General features: G+C 45.1%; 1 protein-coding gene across 1 annotated transcript in view; it reads left to right on the top strand.

Annotated features, from left to right (window-relative positions):
- The window catches only part of LOC144505351 (uncharacterized), a 59,091-nt gene extending 36,972 nt beyond the window's left edge, over positions 1-22,119 (top strand). The window contains exons 4-8 of the mRNA XM_078231472.1: positions 1,599-1,640; positions 3,531-3,592; positions 8,903-8,980; positions 13,640-13,748; positions 21,463-22,119. Of these exons, the coding sequence (XP_078087598.1) occupies positions 1,599-1,640; positions 3,531-3,592; positions 8,903-8,980; positions 13,640-13,748; positions 21,463-21,494 (323 nt within the window). The 3' untranslated portion in view covers positions 21,495-22,119. The remainder of the gene's footprint in view (positions 1-1,598; positions 1,641-3,530; positions 3,593-8,902; positions 8,981-13,639; positions 13,749-21,462) is intronic.
- The last annotated feature ends 817 nt before the right edge of the window (positions 22,120-22,936 follow it).

The following is a 22,936-nucleotide window of genomic DNA, read 5'->3' as shown; positions in this document are numbered from 1 at the left end:
CATCTCAGGACTCTTCGGGGCAATTTTTAACCTGGCCAATCAACCTAACCCGCACATCTTTGAACTGTGGGAGGAAACCGGAGCACCCGGAGGAAACCCACGCAGACACGAGGAGAATGTGCAAACTCAACACAGACAGTGACCCGAGCCGGGAATCGAACGCGGGACCCTGGAGCTGTGAAGCAGCAGTGCTAACCACTGTGCTACCGTGCCGCCCAATTCGTCTGCTGGTCTCCACCTGCCTTTGTTCCAATGATTAGATCACAGGTGTGTCTGCCTTTCTACTTCCACTGGCCGCTTGCATATTCAAGGCTGGCTCACACCTTTCCTTATCCCAGTCCGAGGCCGGCTATGCTTGGCCTACCCAGCCTTCTGGGAAGCTTTCCATCAGGCAGCAGCCAGAGGTGGTCACTTTTAAACTGTCAAGATTTCTTCTGAGTCCTTTAACGTATGGAGGATTGCCCTGAAACTTCCATCAACTAGACAAGAGATTGGGGATACAAACCTTTCCTGGCTCATTCCTCATGGCAATACCTTGATCAATCAGAGTTGACCCGCCTGGATTGAATTTGAACAAAGGCTTGGCTGTTAACATCTCCCTTCTGCAGTCTCCATGGCAATGTCTTTACCAATTAGAGTCCACTTGCCAACCAGTCAGCACTCTCTTCTATGCAGCATAAATGGTTGTTCCCTTTACTATTGGTATTCCTGTGAATTTGTCCTGATGAGTGCAAAACAAAAAGCTTCAACAGCGTGTCTCTTTTAGCAGTAATCAAGGTCTGTATTACCAAACTTCTTCAAACTTGATCATATTATGATTGCTATTTGATAAATATTAATGCAAAGTGAAGATGTTAACTATATTTGGCTCTTTCCTCATCTAACATGACCTGTTGAGTTTAGTTGCAGGAAACTATTGCGGATGATACAATTCACTGCTCATTGACTGAGTAAAGGATGAATTTGGAGTCAGTCTTTTACTTAAATAAGATTAGTCAGAAAGCTCGGAGGGCACAGAACTCCCTCTTCCTTCTCCCACACAGGTGGAAACTGATTCTTATGTACTTATATCATGCCCTACTCTTTCCACAATTAGCAACAGCTGCTCTCACTTACAAACTGGAACCTGTAACCGCATTCCAACATTGACACTCAAGAAATTAACACTGTTTTTGACATGTCATGTGCTAGTCTGCATATTCCAATCCATATGGAAGGTAAAATCATCCACTAAAACCACTCTTCCTTTGCTACATGCTCGTTTAATCTTAGCATTTGTGCAAGGTACCACTTCACAGCTACAACCAGGTCCTTATACATAACATCTACTACAGTCCTAAATAGTTTTACATTTCGTAATTCAACCCATAAATTCTCTGCTGCCTACTTCCTACTTGTTAGATCCTCTCTTGTAATTGAAGTGATATCACCATTAATTATTAAGGCAATTAGTCTCTCTCTGCTGTTTCCTGTTGACCTTATATACAGTGGTATATTTTAGACATAGATGAATAGTATTGGTAGAACTGCAGGCCAACATAGTTGTAAGTTGTTGCTGAAGTGATTGCCAGTAACACCTTTTTTTTTCTCTATCACAGCTCCTTCCACAGTCACGATTCCCCCAATCACTACTGAACATGGTAAGCATAACAAATGCACTGAAAACAAATATTTTGACTGTATTTATAGAAGCTCTACCATCGAGAATACTCCTCAGGTCGTACCATTAATTTAAATATTAATTCACTCACCAAAATGGTCAATTATTTCCTTTACTATGGTTAGACACAGAATAAAAGAGACTTTAACCAGGCTTCTTTCAATAAACTAGAATCATAGAATAAAACATAGAATCCCTCCAGTGCAAAAGGAGGCCATTCGGCCCATCTTCTTTTAAATCTTACCCAGGTCTACCTCTGTAACCCCACGTATTTACCCCCTAATCTACAGTTTGGGACACTAAGAGGCTATTTAGTATGGCCAATCCACCTAACCTACACATCCTTGGACTGTGGAATTTAACCCGAGCACCCAGAGGAAACCGATGCGGACATGGGGAGAGTGTGAAAACTCCACCTAGACAGTCGCCCAAATCCAGAATCAAACCCAGATCTCTGGCGCTGTGAAGCAGCAGTGCTAATCACTGTGCCACCATGCCGCACCAAACTCAAATGAATGATTTATTACAAAACAAAACTTTTTAAAAACAAATTGCAAGAACTGGTTAACACACAATTTATTATCTGAATGTGTAACTATCTATCCCTTTTAATTAAAAAAACAAAGGATAAACAGATAGGGGTCTCTGCAGAGATGGCAGTTGACTACATGTAAAAATATGGATAAAGTTTACAGGGTTTTGATGCTGTTGATCTGGAGTTACCTCATGTGTAGACAAATCTCTATTCCCATTGGAGGTCTGGAGGTTTTTGACCAATGGTGCAATGCAAGGAGAAAAATACAGCCAGATCAATCCTTCTTGTCTCAGCCTCTTGGGTTTCCAAAGACAGATAAGTTCCACTGAGATGAAGATTCCTAGCTGGATACTGACAATTATATAGCTGCAAGAAAGACAAAGAACATGCAAGCAGATCAGCATTTCCGATTTCCAGTTCACTTCCAAGTGAATTTTTTTTTTAAAGTTCAAAATTGAAAGCTCATCTCTGTTACGTGATTTCCAGTAAATCAATGGCCTTTGTCTTTAAATCCAGTTTTTTCTCCATCTATTAAAATAATTGTAGACCAAACAAGCAAATAGTCCTCACCCTCAAGTGCTATACTAGTCAAGTGATTTCTTGGAAAAGGCAGGCTTCCTTTCAGTCCAAAGGTGAACTTACGACCCCTGTTTTTAAAAAAAATCAAAGTGTCTAAATAATTTACTGGTTTACCATATTTTAAAAGAAAATATATCCAAAAGGTATGATTCTAACAATTTGCTAATTAACAGCACAGATTTTAAGATGAGAGTCAAACATTATACATAGGCTGTAGTGTCAAAGGGAAGTGGGATGAAGGTTCAAATGATTTCATGCAGCTGGCAATTGACAATGCTTGTTCTTGTGAAGCAGAGCCGTGGAAAGCTGTCTCACTGGCCTTGCCAATGAGTTAATACAGTGATAATGTCACTTGTGGTGATGTGCTTCCACCTTTCCACCTGCAGTGAAAAAGGAGCACACATTTTCTAAGTTAAAGGATGAATTCACTTTGGCTCTGTGGAATGGGTAAGAATAATCCCGTCAATTGAAACATCCCATCCAACCCAGACATTATCCAACATCAAACATGGGAACAGGAGTAGGTCATCCAGCCCTTTGAGCCTGTCTGTCTTTTAATCAGGTCATGGCTAATTCTCTATTTCATTCCCACTTTCTGGCCCCATTCCCATATCCCATTGAGATAACAGCTTGATGAGCTTCCTGCTTTTTCAGGTTCAGAGATCCTTCAGCGCTATGTGGATGAGAGGATGTCAAGTCCTTGAGATTCCTGGATAAAGCTCTTTTAAACATGAACATATTTTTGGTGCTTTTCAGGTAACGAGATTCCGACTTACACTAACTCACCAACTAAGCAAAGTTCAACTCCACATTCAACTGTGAGCAATTCCTTTTTCTCAATATACTTCCACTTTGTATTTATCTGTTGCTGGTAGATCTCCTGTCCTGTTACTGATGGGCTGTCAGAGAACAGTATTGGATAGGTGTTACGGATAATCCCCAGGAAAGGACCCTAGATTTGTTACCCTTTATCCCCTCTATGGGAACCATCCTGGCACAAGTCACAATTTGTTAAATTCTGGATGGGAAACCCCCAAATTGTAATGTCCTGGGGTGAATGGGCTGAACTGGCTCCCCTTCTTTATTCAGTCCCCTCTGTTGTTGCAACAAAAATTACTTCAAAGGGATCCCTTCCCTTGGGGATAAAAAGGAACAAATTTAACCAGGCTTTCTGGAGTTAAAGAAATAGTGGGCCCGATTTTACCATTTTCATTCTAAGTGCTGAATCTGGGTGTAATGCAGATCCGACTTAGAGATCTGCTTTCAGGCGCCCCCATACGCACTCAGCCTGAAAAAAATATCTCCAGTCCCATTCGCGCTGTGGGCGGGGCTTAGCATGCCCGAAACGATCGGAGCTGTGAACTGCGCATGTGCAGTTAGAAAAAAGTTGAAAAAGCGCGCCCGTGTCAGATCGCTCCCGAGCCGCAGAAAGCGGAGAAAGTGGCCCGGGAACAAACAGCGGGAGCGATGGCCCCCACAGACATCACTGTCCTCCTTATCCACCTCCCCCCCACTACCCAGACCGATCACCATCCCTACCCCCCTCCCCACCGATTGCCCGCAGAGTGGCAGCGGACCTCCCTGCCCCCAGCCCCTCCCACCAGAGATCCATCTGCCCCCCCCCACCAGAGATCCATCTGCCCCCCCACCAGAAATCCATCTGCCCCCCCCCCCCCGCCCCCCCCAGCAGTGAGCGATCGGGCCTCCCCTCCCCTCCCGAGATATATCTTACCCACCTCCCTCCCTCCCCCCCAGATAATGATCCGGCCTCACTCCCCCCCCAGAGAATGGTCTGGCCTCACTCACCCCCTGTCCCCCAGACAACGATCTAGCCTCACTCCACCGCCCCCCCGAGAGAATGATCTGGCCTCACTACCGCCCCCCCTCCAGAGGAACATCTGACCCGCCTCCTACCCCCCCCCCCCCAACCAGACAACGGTCTGGCCTCACTCCCCTCCTCCCCCCCAACCAGAGAATGATCTGACCCGCCTCCCTCCTCCCCCCCACCACTGATCTGAGTCAGAGAACCGTTGGAAGCTCTGAACTCGCTCTTCAGCAGCTGGAGCACCCGATTCATACTTTTATTTAGCAGGTCTATTACGGCACGGTTCCGGATTGGCAAACGTGGTGGTAAAGGGGGAAATGCTGATAAAGTTGGGCGGGCAGTTCATTAATTCAATTTAAATGCATGCAAATAAACCCGAATCCCGGGTTTCGGTAAAGTGGCAATCTGCGCGGATGCGGGCGCGGATCGCGTTAATGGCCTCTCACCCAACTTTACCACGTTTTTGCGTCTGAAAACGGGCGCGACGCAATGGTAAAATCGGGCCCAGTGAGTTTATTTGTTACAAATAGCAAGAAAAAATAAAGAACACATGAATACGCATTCACACAGATTAAAAGTGAAAAACAAGTCCAAAAATAGGTTTAAAAAATAATATGAACCAGTCTTTGGCTTATTTGTGAGGAGCAGATGGAGAAACTTTATGGCCATTTGAGATTTAAGATTCCAGCAGTGATGACTTCAACAGTTGAATAGTTGGTTTAGTGATTCCAGGGTTCTGCAATTTCACTGAGGGGAGTTGTCCAGCTTCCTTTTTGGCTGTTGTTTCGCTGATTTGGATTGCTTTCAGCAGTCAGAGAGAGAGCAAGACTTTTATTTTACTTGCCAGAGCAACGGTGACTGCTGCTGTCTCTCTTTGCTTCTGTGTCACACACTCTGACGCACCCGCCACTGGTCCATGCTATCCAAATTTTTAATCCCAGTCTCCTGTATGTTCTTGGAAGGTGAAAATCCACAAACCAGGATATAACTTACAGGCTATGATCCCTGCTGAGATGATAATCAGCTTCCACTATCTCCACAGGAGATGGCAGTTCACTTCTACGTGGCTCCTTCCTTTGAAATGTCTGCCTGAGAAAGGATGTGACATTCCATTGGCATTCTCTTAGTATCACCTACATAGGAACCTCTCAGACAATCAATTAATTTTACATTCTCAGAATTTCCTTTCTCAGCACAGAATGAGGCCATTTGGCCTGCAGTGGTTGTGTGGGCTCTTTACAAAAGATCCAATTAGTCCCACACTCCTGTTTTTTCCCCATAACTCTGCAATGTCTTTCCCTTTCAAGTATTCATCTAATTCCCTTTAGAAAGCTTCTATCGATATACATACCAGGCAGTGCATTCCAAATCCTAACCACTCATGGTGTAAATTCTTTTCATGTCTCTGTGCTGCATGATGCTTGACAATTTTAACTGTTAACACAAAAGCGCAGCATCGTGAAACGATCATTTTAGACTGGAAGTTTATTCTCTGCATATAATCATCATGTGGTTTGCCAATGAATTATTTAATCACAGAATCTCTACATTAAGGAAGGAGGCCTTTTGGCCCATCGAGCCTGCAGTGATGACAATCCCACCCAGGCCCTTTCACTGTAACCCCACGTATTTACCCTGCTAATCCTAAGGGGCAATTTACCATGGCCAATCAACCTAACCCGCACGTCTTTCAGACTGTGGGAGGAAACTGGAGCTTCTGGAGGAAACCCATGCAGACACGGGAAGAATGTGCAAACTCCACGCAGACAGTGACCCACGGCTGGAATCAAATCCGGGTCCCTAGTGCTGTGAGGCAGCAGTGCTAACCACTGTGCCACTATGCCGCCCTTAATGGTTTAAATAAATGCTTAAAATAAATCACAGTTGGTGGTATTGTATGAATCAATTAAAACTTCTGCTGAAATACTGGAGTGAGGAATTTAGTACAAGTATTTTACAATAAGTAGGCATTCAGGCACTGGGGACACTGCAAAGAGACACATGACCGAGCTGCACTGCTTGATCTATGAGGAAAGATTGTTGAAACATGTGCTTGAAAGGAAGCACCTGAGAGTGACCTTCAGGAGGTATGTTAGAGGTTAATGGAAAGGTAAATCCAGAATATTATTTCAAATTAAATTGAGACTTGATTAAAGAGACATGGGTTTCAATGAGTAAAAGTGACATTTCAGTGATACCAGGATGCCGTTCTTCACACAACGTTCAAGTCACACATGTGCCAGGTAATGATCACTTTCAATAAGTGAGTCTAACCACCTCCCTTTGACTTTCAGCGGAGTTCTCATCTCTGAATATTTCACTACCAACATCCTGGGGGGTCGTGTATCATTGAATCATAGAATCATAGAATCCTACAGTGCAGAAGGAGGCCATTTGGCCCATTGAGTCTGCACTAATTCATTTTACCCCGGCCCTATCCCCATAACTCCACGTATTTACCCCACTAATCTCCCCCTACAATTCTTGGGACAGTAAGGGGTGATTTAGCATGGCCAATCCATCTAACCTGCACATCTTTGGACTTTAGGAGGAGCACCCAGAGGAAATCCACGCAAACACGGAGAAAACATGCAAACTCCACACAAACAGTTACCCAAGGCAGGAATCGATCCCAGGTCCCTACTGCTGTGAGGCAGCAGTGCTAATCATTGTGCCACTGTGTCGCCCTTGAGAATAAAGTGAACCATATGAGCCACATAAACCCTGTAGCTACTGAGCAGGTCAGAGGCTAGGTATTCGGCAACGAGTTATTTATCTTCTGTCACCCCAATGATTTTCCATGATCTACAAGGTACAAGTCAGGAGTTCAATAGAGCAGAGCTCCAACAACACTCAAGAAGCTCAACACCATCCATGACAAAGCATTTCACTTGACTGATACCCCATTCACCTCCTTAAACATTCACTTCCTCCACCACCAGCAGTGTGCTGTGTCTGGAGTGTGTACAAGGTGTATTTGCAAAAACTACAACAGCACTTTCCAAACCCACAACCTCTATAATCTAGAAGCACAGGGGAGCAGATACAGGGAAATACCATCACCCCTATGTTCCCCTTCAAGTCACATACAATCCTGACTTTAAAGCATATTGATGTTCCTTCTTTGTTACTGGGTCAGAATCCTGGAGCTACTGTCTTCCACCCTGTTGCTGTAACAATACCGCACAGAATTCAGCAGTTCAAGAAGATTGTTTACCATTTTCTCAAGAGCAATTAGGGAAAAGGAATAATGGCAGATTTTTCCAGCTCACATCCCAGATAAAACTAAAGAAAAAACATAAAGTGTGATCGACGCTGGGAATGCACTCTGAGTTCCAATAGTTTTAGCAGAAAAGAAGAGAACAAAGCAATGGAGGAACCTCCTGGATCGATGAGCTCAAATGGTCGTAGTAGCCTTTCTCATAAGAACATAAGAAATAGGAGCAGGAGTAGGCCATCTAGCCCCTCGAGCCTGCCCCGCCATTCAATAAGATCATGGCTGATCTGAAGTGGATCAGTTCCACTTACCCGCCTGATCCCTATAACCCCTAATTCCCTTACCGATCAGGAATCCATCTATTCGTGATTTAAACATATTCAACGAGGTAGCCTCCACCACTTCAGTGGGCAGAGAATTCCAGAGATTCACCACCCTCTGAGAGAAGAAGTTCCTCCTCAACTCTGTCCTAAACTGACCCCCCTTTATTTTGAGGCTGTGCCCTCTAGTTCTAGCGTCCTTTCTAAGTGGAAAGAATCTCTCCACCTCTACCCTATCCAGCCCCTTCATTATCTTATAGGTCTCTATAAGATCCCCCCTCTGCCTTCTAAACTCCAACGAGTACAAACCCGAACCCAATCTTTCTTGCCTGCAATTATTCTGTGATCTTGCGATGACATTGCCAATGGTAATTTCACCCTTAAATATTGGAAGGTGATTATTTCCCAAATTTAGATTGTACACATAGGAAATAACACAGTTATTCAATGACGAGCTAAACCTCTGTTTGAAGAGAAAATAAGAGCAGATGTCCTGCCCATTTCATTCAAGGCTGTCTCCAGTCTTGGCAGCTGAGCTGACCTGAAATATTTTGGTGCATTATTTGTCTTGGACATTGCAAAGCTTTTGACAGGATGCAGTACCTTGTCCTTTTCAAAATGTTACCGTCATGTGATTTCCTCCTGAAAACCACCTGTATGGCTATTTCCACTCCAATCACTCTTTTTGGGCTGCGTTTGGATAGGTGATGGCTCACCCCTGATTTTTATTCTTTTATCTCATGACTGCCTTTGTACCATTTTTCAGATGCAAAGATGGCTGAAGGCAGAAATGGCTGTAGTAGAGGAAAGGACACCATCTTTACCCCCACGGGATGGTCAGCAGGTAATAAGCTAATTTGACTTTGGGGAGGATTTGGCAGAATATTTTCTCAGGTGTTTGAGCAAGACTTGGTGACCAGGGCAGGAGCAAAATACCACTAGGTATCTGAAATCAGGACAGGAAATGCTGCAAATACCTGTGACCTGCAGCCTCGGTTCGATGACTCTCGTCGGAACTGAGGGAATACAGAGATATGATAGAGTCTGAGAAAGTGAAATGGGGAAGAAGAGTGTAAAGGACTATTGTATCCATTAGACATGAAAGAAACATATACTTCACATTTTACTGATTCTTGTTATTGTTAAAATGGTCTTTGCTAGACCATAAGATGACTGCTACAGGCCACCCGACCACAAGATTGATCACAGCTTCCGAAAAGTTCCAGCAGCAGTTGCAAAAACAAAATATTTCCTCTCTCAGCCTGCGGAATTTCACACCTCCTTACAAACCCCTTGTAATCAACAAAAGCACAGGAAATGTAGATGAACTGGCTCTCCAACCTGAACTGTCAGAGAGAGAGATTGAAAGAGAGAGATATACCCGAAGAGATGAAACTAACCACCTCGTCTCTCCCCTGAGGGTGAACAATGGATTCTGTCCCGAAATCCAGAAACTGATTTCTAAGCTGCTATGAGCTCATTAATGTGCCATGTCACATGACTGATGCCTCATGGCTTCATGGACATTATTAACATTAAATATTCGGTCTCACAAGAGGTGAAATCTGACCAAATAATGGCCACGTTGGTTCCGGTGAGAAAAATGGCATGTTTAAATGGTGCTCGATTCAGACTGAACAATGACCTCCCCTATCCCACCACGGAGGTCTCAGAGGCTTCCCTCCCCCCTCCCTCCCCTCTTGGTAGGTGCCCTCCCTCCCTGATTGGAGCCAGCACCCCCACCCCCTGATTAGAGCCGGCATTTCTTCCCATCCTCCTCAATTGGAGCCAGCATTTCCCCTCCAACCCCTCCAGCAGTCAGTGCTGGCACCCCCCGCTCCCCCCCCCCCCCCCACTTACCCCTGAACATCGGACCCCTTTTCCCCAACCTCCCACCCACACAGTCAACGCCAGTACCCAGGCCCCCCCTCCCAAAACCAGCACATCCCCAGCCCCCTCGTCTGCTCCTCCCCACCACCACAAATAAATGAATCCCCCCTCCCCATTGAGGCACCTATCGGGGTCCGTTCCTGACAATGCCCTTCAGCACAGGTTGGGACTGCTAGGTTGCCATTCCCAGGTTGACATGGTGCCAACCTGACAGTGCCAACCTGTGCCAAGGAACAGTGCCAGGGGGCATTGTCAAGGAACTGCTTGGCTATGTTCTTCTCCCCCAGAGGCTATACTTACCTTTCTGCCCTCTGGGGGGATCGGCACAACTGGTTCATGTCTGGTGTACCTGTTGTAAACAATGCTGATGGTATTTAAATATGTTCAATCAGGTTCACGCCCATTATAGATGTGAACCTGTTAACGTCACTGGCGAGGTGTGGCGAAAATTGGAAGTCGTGATCTTGCTGGTGAGATCTGCGTCTTCTGGGGTTTCGTCGAATCTTGAACCCTGCCGCCATTTCATCAGACAGCAAGCATGGGCTTAATATCATCCCCAAGGAGTCTGTTGCTTAACATCCAACCTGTGAACATTAAGGAGCAGGACTCCAGGCTGACCAACAGCCTGCTCCTTGAAGTCTATCCCTGCTGGAAGATTTCTTACAATTGTCTGCAGAACTGACCCAGTCTCTATGTACTAACTTGTTGCGGTATCAGCACCAACTGTAAAGAACACACTACACCTCCTATCTTTATCCAGCTAAACCCAGATTCCTATGTGAAAGAATGGGTTACTGGATTCTGCCTCTGACTCGAATAATCATGTGAACTAATGTTCATTTATGGGCTCTTTTACTGTTCCTGTCTATAGTTGTAAAACTTTTTTTTTTCTATCTTCTCTTACTGTGTGTGTGGGTGTGTGTGTGCATGTGTGCATGGGCACGCGCAGTGGAATAGGATATTGTGGGTTTGCATGTGTGAAAAAACTAACCTCCTGAGTTAATAATAATGTGAGCTTGCTGTGAATTACTTAAAATTAGATCACATAAACTAGGGGTTTTTGAAACATGCTGCAGCCTACTTAAAATAATTGCAAATATTTTCTGCTTATGGACAGATAGGAAGAGGATAAAGAAGTTCAGTTTGTCTCTCTCCTGTCCATAACAGAAAGGTCTGTGATAGTTGGAGGGCATGATGTGGAGATGCCGGCGTTGGACTGGGGTAAACACAGTAAGAGTTTTAACAACACCAGGTTAAAGTCCAACAGGTTTATTTGGTAGCAAATGCCATTAGCTTTCGGAGCGCTGCTCCTTCGTCAGATGGAGTGGATATCTGCTCTCAAACAGGGCATACAGAGACACAAAATCAAGTTACAGAATACTGATTAGAATGCGAATCTTTACAGCTAATCAGGTCTTAAAGATACAGACAATGTGACAATGTGGTGTCCCGAAGCATGGTACAGTAGGGAAACCATGCAGACGCTACGACAACGGATGAATGATCACTGCTCAACAATCACCAGGCAAGACTGTTCTCTTCCTGTGGGGGAGCACTTCAGCAGTCATGGGCATTCAGCCTCTGATCTTCGGGTAAGCCTTCACGACACACGACAGCGCAGAGTCGCTGAGCAGAAACTGATAGCCAAGTTTCGCACACATGAGGATGGCCTTCACGACACACGACAGCGCAGAGTCGCTGAGCAGAAACTGATAGCCAAGTTTCGCACACATGAGGATGGCCTAAGCCGGGATCTTGGGTTCATGTCACACTATCGGTAACCCCCACAGCTTGCCTCCTGGACTTGCAGAATCTCACTTGCTGTCCTGTCTGGAGACAATACACATTTCTTTAACCTGTGCCTAATGCTCCCTCCAGTCACATTGTCTGTATCTTTAAGACTTGATTAGCTGTAAAGATTCGCATTCTAATCAGTATTCTGCAACTTGATTTTGTGTCTCTGTATGCCCTGTTTGAGAGCAGATATCCACTCCATCTGACGAAGGAGCAGCGCTCCGAAAGCTAATGGAATTTGCTACCAAATAAACCTGTTGGACTTTAACCTGGTGTTGTTAAAACTCTTACATAGTTGGAGGGGGCAGGAAAGAAAGACTGAATAACAAGGGCACTCATGTGACAATTAACCAAATTCAACAACCCATGGATTTGATAATGCAAGAATCTCTGTTTTCCCAGTTATAGCAAGTGGAGGTGGGAAACAGAAGGCTTGTGCCTGGATGAAAAAGTTGTGTCGAATATTCAACATGTCAAATGTTTAGAGAACCAGAGGATCCTCTTTTCTAGGGAGGATAGGAGCCTGTGGACAGCAAAGTTGAAGGATAATTCAGTAACAGGAAGTGTCAATGGGGAAATTGAAGTGTAACGTCATGACTGAACTGAGAGATAAATGGCTCAGAGTTGGATTTTCTTTCATTACATTGTCCAATGTGGTGGAAAGACATGACAACATCAGGTGATGAAGCTGCTGCTACATTGCTTTCTCACTTCTATTTTCCTCCTCCTTACTCCATCTAGGGAGACGATGGTATTAGTGGTATTATCGCTGGACTATTAATCCAGAAACTCAGCTCATGTTCTGGGGACCCAGGTTCGAATCCTGTCATGGCAAATGGTGGAATTTGAATTCAATTGAAAAGAAATGTCTGGAATTAATAACTTACTGATAACCATGAAATCATTGTTAATTGTCGGAAAACCCACCTGGTTCACTAATGTTCTTTAGGGAAGGAAATCTGCTGTCCTTACCTGGCCTGGCCAACATGTGACGCCAGACCCACATGTCTTTGTGATTGACTCTCAACTGCCCTTCAAGGGTATCTAGGGATGGGCAATAAATGCTGGCCAGCCAGCAATGCTCATGTCCCACAAATGAATAAAAAAAAATTGTTGTCCTGACCTGTGACTTGCGGCTAGGTAAATGAAGGCAGGTGGTGGGGCCTTATCAACATTCTCATTTCCTTTCCTTTGCGGATCCTAATTACATGGGAAGAATGAAGCTGGTTAATGGGGCTGTTGTGGAAAGCCCCAATTTACCTTTTGGATAGAGGGATTGCATTGGTGAACACCTTTCCCTCTCCTCATGTCTCACCTTTTAAAATTTTGACCCAGTTTAAGGAGCTCAATTTCCTCCTTAACATCATCTCCATTCTCCACACCACCTGTATGAATGGCAAGCTTACTTTTGCTACTTGTGATGGCCCTGGGGAACCCCCATTTTATACTTAATTCCTGACCCAGGAAACGGAGACAGAGTTAAGGTACGCTGGCCTTTCGGCGGTGGATTTATTGATAATCTAGCCTAAAGGGCTTGGTAAAACACAAAATTGTGATCAGAGAGACCTTAGAAGCCAAAAAGTGAAACAGGAATGTCAGAATTTGATGAATTTCAGATAATCATACCATGAGCAGTACTTGGTATCGATTCCATTGTATCCCATTTGCATGGATGATATGACACTCTGGATGCTTGGTGATAAATTGACCCCAAGTAAAGTTCAATGGTCAATTAAAATTTGTGAACGGATATACTTGATACTGGTTTTGATATTGCAAAGAAAGTTCCTGTTCTCTGCTTCTGTTTCCCCTGTTATAGATACCAGAAAAGCTCACTCACAGCCTGATGACTCCAATTCTGTTGGCTTTTCGTGTTTCAGTTTTAATCTGCTTCATTGCAATCACTGTGCTCCTGTGCCGATGGAAATGTGAGTGCCACCATTTAATAATCAGCTTTAATCTTCAAAACAACTTTTTTACGTATGATGGTTTGACTCTGAAATCAAGATGCTTTACTGCATCAGGTAACTGCAGGTAAGATATGACATGTCAACTGTTACTGGCACAGCCTGCTTTGGAAACAAGAAGAGAAAATGCTGGAAAAACTCAGCAGGTCTGACAACAAAGCGGCATCTCGGCCTTTTGGCTAAGGTGCAAATGAGCTCAAGTCTTGGAGGAGGAACCTCCCCCTTCTCCAATCAGCTTGGCTCATGTAGATCAGGCCCAGGACAGGGTGGTTTGGTCACTCGCCCTGTCTTGTCAGCCTGGATCTGAAATGTCTCAACTTGTTGAGACTCTGAATTGGATTTGATTTGATTGAATTGGAAAAGTATTAAAAAAAACATCTGTGGGGAGAGAATAGAACCAACGCTTCGAGTCTGGATGACCTTTCATCAGAGCTAAAGACAAAGAAAATAGGACATGATTTATACTATGGCGGTGGAGGGGGAACCGTAATTACTCATTTATTCTTTTCATCTTATCCATCCATTTTCATTACTTCATATTCTTTTTTTGATTTTACAACTTTTGAATCTTGTCTTCCCAACACCAACTCTCCCCCCAGCCAACTGCCATGTACCTCAGTTTGTCCCCTGGCAATCTCTACCTTTGTTCTGCCATTTACACATTCTGATCTCTTGATAGACGGTCAGCCTTTATCATCACCATTTACATTCCCTTTGTCCAATTACATTCCAATTTCCAATTAGTAAATTACAAAATTCTTACGGTGCAAAAGGAAGCCGTTTGGGCCATTGCGCCTATACCAGTTCGCCAAATGAGCATCATGGCTCAATGCAGTTCCTGTCTTTTCCCCGTACCCCTTCGCACTTCTTCTATTCGAGTCATCATCTAACACCGTCTTGAATGCTTCAATTGAACCTGTCTCCACCACACTTCCAGGCAGTGCATTCCAGACTCAAACCACCCGTGTGGAAACGTTTTGCATTATACATTATACAGGCTCTTAAACAGAGATCTATCATTTGGGTAAATAGTTTCCTCAATCTACTGTATTTTTACTCTTCATGTAGGTAATGTCATCTTGGAAATAAAATAGGATTATTTGAAATAAAAACGGATAATGCTGGAGAAACTCAGCAGGTCTGGCAGCATCTGTGTAGAGAGAAACAGAGTTGATGTTTTGATTCCATGGGGGTGATTCTCCCAGCTCATTGTGCTGCTTGAGCAGCGCAGCGGGCGGGCAGACATCAGCGGAGGCCGTTTCGCGGGCTTCCCGCTGGGTGCCGCGGCCTCCGCAAGTCTCCCAGATTTTCCAACGTGATCAGCTCCTCGCTGGAAATCAGTGTGGAGCTGATTACAATATGGAAATCAGCATTTCCATTCCATTAGCGGGCCATGGACTGAAGTCTCCGGACCTGCTAGCATTCCCCTCCCCCCACCCCTGCTGGGAGTTGTTTTCTCCTGCTCCCCACTAACGGGGAACAGGTGCCCCGATCCCACTCAAGGGAAGAGAGGCCACCCAGGAGGTTGGAGGTTAGGGGGGTGCCCCTTGAGCGGTGCCAACTGGCATCCTGGTACTGCCCAAGGGGCAAACAGGCACTGCCCAAGGGGCAAACAAGCAATGTCCAAGGGGCACCTTGGCACTGCCACCAGGCATTGGGCAGTGTCAAGGGAGTCAGGCCAGAGGGGGCAGGGACTATTGGGGGGATGATTGGTGGGGTGGGGGGGGGGGGTGCCTCTGCCACTATGCATTAGTACGAGTGGGAGGAGGTGATCGGGCTGGGCATGCGGGTTGGGGGTATGGGGTGGGTGGGTTAGAGGGTGCCAGGGGTTGGGGGGGGGTGGTGGGGCGGGGTTGGGACTGTTATGGGGTTCAGGCTGTCTGGGGCGGTTGGGATTGGGAGATCGGGACTGCCCTGGGGGGAGGAGGGAATCGGGAGATCGGGGCTGGCTGGGAAGGGTTCGGGGAGATCGGGGCTGGCCGAGATGCGGGTGGGAAATTGGGGCTTGCCCGGGGAGGTCCAGTAGGCCGGCAATCTGGGTGGGGGGAGGAGGGGGGGAGTGGTTGGAAGGCCAACCATGGGGAGTTGTGAGGCTCGCCAGTGATTGGAGGCCAGCGATCTAGAGGTCGACAACGCGTGGCCACCGATCTCCGCTCTGACAGATTGGTGTATGCACCAGCGCCTGCTCAGCGCTTTGCTGCCCACCTCTTGGTCAGTAATAGGCCCCTCCCACAGATGTACAGAATGTCAGAGATACATTCTGGAAATCACACTAAAAAAAACAGTGGGATCTACTCCAATTTTCCTGCAAATTGGGGACTTAGAATTTTTGGGGGAGAATCCTGGCCCATATGACCCTTCTACAGAACATAAGAGGGAAGGAATATGATGAATTATACACTGGGATAGGGAGTTGGGGCAGAATGTAAAAATGTAAAATTAAAGAGGAATTGACAAAGATGTTATTCAGTTCCCCTGGCTTGTCCAACACAACCCAACCCCTCCCCCACATTGTCCCTTGCTGTTCAGTTTTGCTTCCACTGAACTCTGACCTCTGTTTTCCTAACTACACATTCTGCTATTTTACATTTGCCACTATTAACACTCTTCGGTCCTTAATGGCAGCATTAACAGCCCCTTTGTCTTATGTCCGTGACACCTTTGCCAGCAAAGAGTCTAACAACACCAGGTTAAAGTCCAACAGGTTTATTTGGTAGCAAACGCCACTAGCTTTCGGAGCACTGCTCCTTTGTCAGGTCGGAAAGGGGGGGGGGGGGGGGGCGAGGGGGCGGGGGGCCAGACAAGACTCCTGTCTGGAGACAATACACATCTCTTTAACCTGTGCTAATGCTCTCTCCACTCACATTCTCTGTACCTTTAAGACTTGATTAGCTGTAAAGACTCGCATTCCAATCATTATTCATTATTCTGTAAATTGAGTTTGTGTCTTTATATGCCCCGTTTGCTGTTTATGAGCAGATCTCCCACTCACCTGACAAAGGAGCAGTGCTCCGAAGGCTAGTGGCGTTTGCTACCAAATAAACCTGTTGGACTTTAACCTGGTGTTGTTAGACTCCTTACTGTGTTTACCCCAGTCCAACGCCGGCATCTCCACGTCATCTTTGCCAGCTAGCAGAATCGTACAACTGTATAACACCCAGCATTCAAAATGCATCTAAAACACTTTCAAACTTAATTCAGAAAGTCAAATTGTCTAAGACGAGTACGAAAAGGATCAACACTCCAACAATATAGAGGACAAAACTGAATAACAGAAAACAAAAGTGGGGAGTCAGGGTAATATATTAGCATGGATAGGGGATTGGTTATTTTAAGGCTCTGTCGATTGACACTTTTATTTGTTAAACTGTTAACGCTCATGTACAACAGACTTTGAACTTGATTAAAACCAAATTGAAGCAAGTTTTCACTTACAAATATCTCTGAATCTGGCTGGACCATGCTTTGACTTTGAATTCCCATATTTTACAAGTTAAGATTATGTCCAGAGTTGGCTTTCAGTATCACAATAAATCCTGTTTTACTCATGCTACTTGATGCACCATAGTTCAGATGTCTGTCCAGCTCATTTTTAATTAAGGTGATCTAATTAATAAATGGCCCTCCAAAACCTCTCTTGATGAGTTAGAGGTCCTGTTTGATTCTGTAATTTATAGTTGGTTCCCTTTTCATGCTCATCACTGTGACCTGTACTCCCTGATTAACTGGCCCTAATTGCACACAAGGTGCCAACTCCACTAGCTTCTGTTCGTTTATCAAACCTTGCTAGGGAAAATACCTGAAAAGTTTGTTACATTTTACTAACTTGCCTTCTAATCTGAGGTCATGTGACTTGATCAAATTGGTTGTTCCAACAAAGTGGTTGTAATTCATTTCAGTTTGAGGCTGTCAATGACTGGAACAAGGTACAACTAAAGCTGAAGCTATCTAACTTTATTACCATGGACAATTTTGTTGAAGGGTTAAAGCTCTGTCAACTGGCACATTTATTCGTTAAAGTGTTAACTCTCATGGCTAATTTGTATTTTATTGTTTTTAGTGTTTTAATAAATTGCATTGTGCAATTTATGTTGCTGCGGCGTTAGTGTCTTGGACAGGTCATTGTTGTAAATGATGTGGAGATGCCGGCATTGGGCTGGGGTGGGCACAGTAAGAAGTCTCACAACACCAGGTTAAAGTCCAACAGGTTTATTTGGTATCACGAGCTTTTGGAGCGCTGCTCCTTCATTAGGTGAGTGGAGAGGTACGTTCCACAAACACGGCATATATAGACAAAGACTCCATTGCAAGATAATGGTTGGAATGCGAATCTTTACAGGTAATAAAGTCTTTACAGGTACAGACAGTGCAAGTGGAAAGAGGTTTAATTACAGGTTAAAGAGGTGTGAATTGTCTCAAGCCAGGGCAGTTAATAGGATTTTGCAAGCCCAGGCCAAAGGGTGGGGTTACACGTATTGTGACAAAAACCCAAGATCCCGGTTGAGGCTGTCCTCATGTGTGTGGAACTTGGCGATTTGTTTCTGCTTGGTGATTCGGTGTTGTCGTGCGTCTTGAAGGCTGCCTTGGAGAACACTTACCCGAAGATCAGAGGCTGAATGCCCTTGACTGCTGAAGTGTTCCCCGACAGGAAGAAAACACCCCTGCCTGGTGATTGTCAAGCGGTGTCCATTCATCCGTTGTCGTAGCGTCTGCACGGTCTCGCCGATGTACCATGCCTCGGGACATCCTTTCCTGCAGCGTATGAGGTAGACAACGTTGGGCGAGTCGCATGAGTATGTACCGTGTACCTGGTGGGCGGTGTTCTCACGTGTGATGATGGCATCCGTGTCGATGATCCGGCACGTCTTGCAGAGGTTGCTGTGGCAGGGTTGTGTGGTATCGTGGTCGCTGTTCTCCTGAAGGCTGGGTAGTTTGCTGAGAACAATGATCTGTTTGAGGTTGCGTGGTGGTTTGAAGGCAAGTAGTGGGGATGTGGGGATGGACTTGGCGAGATTTTTGTCTTCATCGATGACATGTTGAAGGCTCCGAAGAGGATATTGTAGCTTCTCTGCTCCGGGGAAGTACTGGATGACGAGGGGTACTCTGTCGGTCGTGTTTGTCTTATGAGGAGGTCAGTGCAGTTTTTCCCTGTGGCACGGCGGAACTGTTGGTCGATGAGTCGAACGCCATATCCTGTTCTTACGAGGGTGTCTTTCAGAATCTGTAGGTGTCTGTTGCGTTCCTCCTCATCTCAGCAGATCCTGTGTATACGGAGGGCTTGTCTGTAGGGGATGGCTTCTTTAACGTGTTTAGGGTGGAAGCTGGAGAAGTGGAGCATCGTGAGGTTATCCATGGGCTTGCGGTCCAGTGAAGTGCTGAGGTGACTGTCCTTGATGGAGATGCGTGTGTCCAAAAATGTAACCGATTCTGGAGAGTAGTCCATGGTGAGTCTGATGGTGAGATGGAACTTGTTAATGTCATCATATAGTTGTTTCAGTGCTTCTTCGCGGTGAGTCCAAAGGAATCACGTCTTCACCTTCAACAACCAGTTCTTCAACCAGACACACGGAACAGCCATGGGGACCAAATTCACACCTCAATATGCCAACATCTTCATGCACAAGTTCAAACAAGACTTCACCGCACAGGACCTTCAACCGATGCTATACACTAGATACATCGATGACATTTTCTTCCTTTGGACTCACGGCGAAGAATCACTGAAACAACTACATGATGACATTAACAAGTTCCATCCCACCATCAGACTCACCATGGACTACTCTCCAAAATCGGTTGCATTCTTGGACACACGCATCTCCATCAAGGATGGTCACCTCAGCACCTCACTGTACCGCAAGCCCATGGATAACCTCACAATGCTCCAATTCTCCAGCTTCCACCCTAAACGCATTAAAGAAGCTATCCCCTACAGACAAGCCTTCCATATACGCAGGATCTGCTCAGATGAGGAGGAGCACAACAGACACCTACAGATGCTGAAAGACACCCTTGTAAGAACAGGATATGGTGCTCGACTCATCGATCGATAGTTCCGCCGCGCCACAGTGACAAACTGCACCAATCTCCTCAGAAGACAACACAGGACATGACCGACAGAGTACCGTACGTTGTCCAGTACTTCCCCGGAGCGGAGAAGCTACAACATCTTCTTCGGCGCCTTCAACATGTCATCGATGAAGACGAACATCTCGCCAAGGCCATCCCCACACCCCCACTTTTTGCCTTCAAACTACCGCACAACCTCAAACAGACCACTGTTCACAGCAAGCTACCCAGCCTTCAGGAGAACAGCGACCATGACACCCACAACCCTGCCACAGCAACCTCTGCAAGACGTGCTGGATTATTGACATGGATACCACCATCACACTGAGAACACCGCCCACCAAGTACATGGTACATACTCATGCGACTTAGCCAATGTTGTCTACAAGATACGCTGCAGGAAAGGATGTCCCGAGGCATGGTGAATCGGCGAGACAATGCAGACGCTACGACAATGGATGAATGGACACTGCTCGACAATCACCAGGCAGGAGTGTTCCCTTCCTGTCAGGGAGCACTTCAGCAGTCAAGGGCATTCAGCCTCTGATCTTCGGGTAAGCGTTCTCCAAGGCAGCCTTCAAGACACCGACAACACAGGATCGCCGAGCAGAAACTGATAGCCAAGTTCCACACGCATGAGGACGGCCTCAACCGGGATCTTGGGATCATGTCACATTACGAGTAACACACACCATTTGGCCTAGGCTTGCAAAGTCCTCCTAACTGTTCTGGCTTGAGACAATTCACAGCTCTTTAGCCTGTAATTAAACCTCTCTCCACTCGCGTTGTCTATATCTGTAAAGACTTGATTACCTGTATAGACTCACATTCCAACCATTATCTTGCAATGGAGTCTTTGTCTATATATGCTGTGTTTGTAAAACCTACCTCTTCACTCACCTGAAGAAGGAGCAGCACTCCAAAAGCTCATGATACCAAATAAACCTGTTGAACTTTAACCCGGTGTTGTGAGACTTCTTATTGTTATTAATGAGAAAATGGCTCTCAATTGACTCATCTGGCGAAATGAAGTTTAAATAAAATTCAAGTACGAGAAGGATATACAGACACGGAATCAGTAGAGCAAAAATTCACAAGATTAGTCTCTGGGATGGGAGGGTTGTCTTATGATAAGGTGAATGAACTGGAGTTAGAATAATGAGAGATTGGATAAGTACAAGATTCTGAAGGGGCTTGATAGAGTAGACATGGATAAATAGTTTCTATTGGTTGGAGAATCTAATACACGTGGTAGTGTGTCGATTGTGGGGTGGGGTGGAGTACGGTGGGCAGAGCTTCAGGATAAAGAATGATTGTTTAGGACTGGGATAAGGAACAATTTCCTCACTCAGGGGGTTGTGAATCTTTGGAATCCTCTACTCCAGAGAGTTGTGATTGCTCTATGTATCATATTTAAGGCTGAGTTAGATTTTTGCGAATCCATATGGTCCACTTCTGCTCCTATGTAATGTGTTTCCTGCTCTTCTGTATGTTCAATTCACACAAAAATAAATGTACTTTCCAAAACCTGTTTTACTAAGCTCTATCATATTGTACAGTTCAACCAGTGATTGAGTTGTTTCATATTCTTGTTTCTGGTTTTTAGGTAACTATCCAGCAAAGGAAATATTGTCATGACAGAAACACTAACTTTGTTCTGAAAGGATTGGGACTTTTTCCGGTGTACGACTATGCACACTAATCCTGCAAAAACCAAGCAAACTATGTGATGTTGTTTCCTCAGTCTTCTGCGACCTTCCTGCAACCCAGACCCATCCTTGATCTGTTTGAACCAGAGCATTATCAAGCGGAGGACAATATGCTGTAATATTCCACAACCCGCAGCAGCATAAAGTGCCATTGAAAAACACTGCTCTGCGCATTTAGAATGGACATGGGAAAGATCTCTTCAAGCTTTTAATGGAAGATGTTTAACTTTACAGCTCCCAGTGTATTTTAAATCTGGGAACTTGAGCCAACGATTGTGTAGCCACTTCAGAAGTTCACTTCAATGGTAAATGCAAAATGCGCTATCCCATATGTCTTTAGTTTCTATTGATTCATTCAAAGATAATGGGCAGGATTCACATGTCAGTGGGATTCTCCCATGCTGCTGCAGTGAACAGAAACTTGGCTGAGCACCACATTCCCCATCCTCTGTGGCAGCGGCAGCAGGGCACGATCGACCAGAGAATTCCAGCCAACTGGTTGTGAAATTTTAACATATATTAGTTAATTTAAGAATTAAATCCTATTTTTTCTGAAAAACGACACGTTGTTGAAACTTTTTTTATATAATCACACGAGTCAAGGGTAATTTTTCCAGTCCCATTGTTGGGTTTACAGATATGTACGTCTGGGGTGTCCTCGATGCCTTGCAATGCTACCAGTCATTCGATTTGCATGTGGAAATTGGCCAAGTCATTCAGAATCCTGCAATATGTATGCACTAGATCAGCTAGGCGCATTTTCAAGGATTCAGCATCTTCAGTGGATGCTAGGAGTTTGAACTCACAAAATACACCCTGGAGTTTGATGTGGGACAAAGACACACCAAAATTGAAATCATGCTTTGTGGACAGGAAAGGTAAAACAGAACTTCTTTGTGCTCTCTCGCCATCTGTCCATAAGCAGAGGTGTTTTTTGTTTTAAAGTAGACTGTAATGCTTATTCCAATAAACCTTGGTTTGTGTAGTGACTTTTAAAGTAACTTTCACATTTAGGATTAAATCAGAAGTTAATTTATTTATACATTTCCAACTCAGGGGATTAAAACAGCTTTACACACACACAAACGCACACACACACACACACACACACATAGAGTAGGGGGAAAGGGGGGTTTCACAACTATGAATAATTCACTGCCAAACGAATCACTGAAGTAGATATCAGTTCTCTTGATTTACGGAGTGCAGGACTTCAAAATCCAGAGGGGGTTCCCTCATGGGAAGTTCCAGTTCAGGTGGGTTCAGGTGGGTTCCAGGCTAAAGGCAGCAGTGCAGCATTATTTTAAGATGATGGCACCGCAGTGAGAAGATGTTGATAGAAACTTGGGGCCTGATTTTACCACAACTTTG

The sequence above is a fragment of the Mustelus asterias genome, chromosome 16 (assembly GCF_964213995.1).
Source record: "Mustelus asterias chromosome 16, sMusAst1.hap1.1, whole genome shotgun sequence".
Taxonomy (NCBI): domain Eukaryota; kingdom Metazoa; phylum Chordata; class Chondrichthyes; order Carcharhiniformes; family Triakidae; genus Mustelus; species Mustelus asterias.
This window is presented reverse-complemented; position numbering and strand designations above follow the sequence as displayed.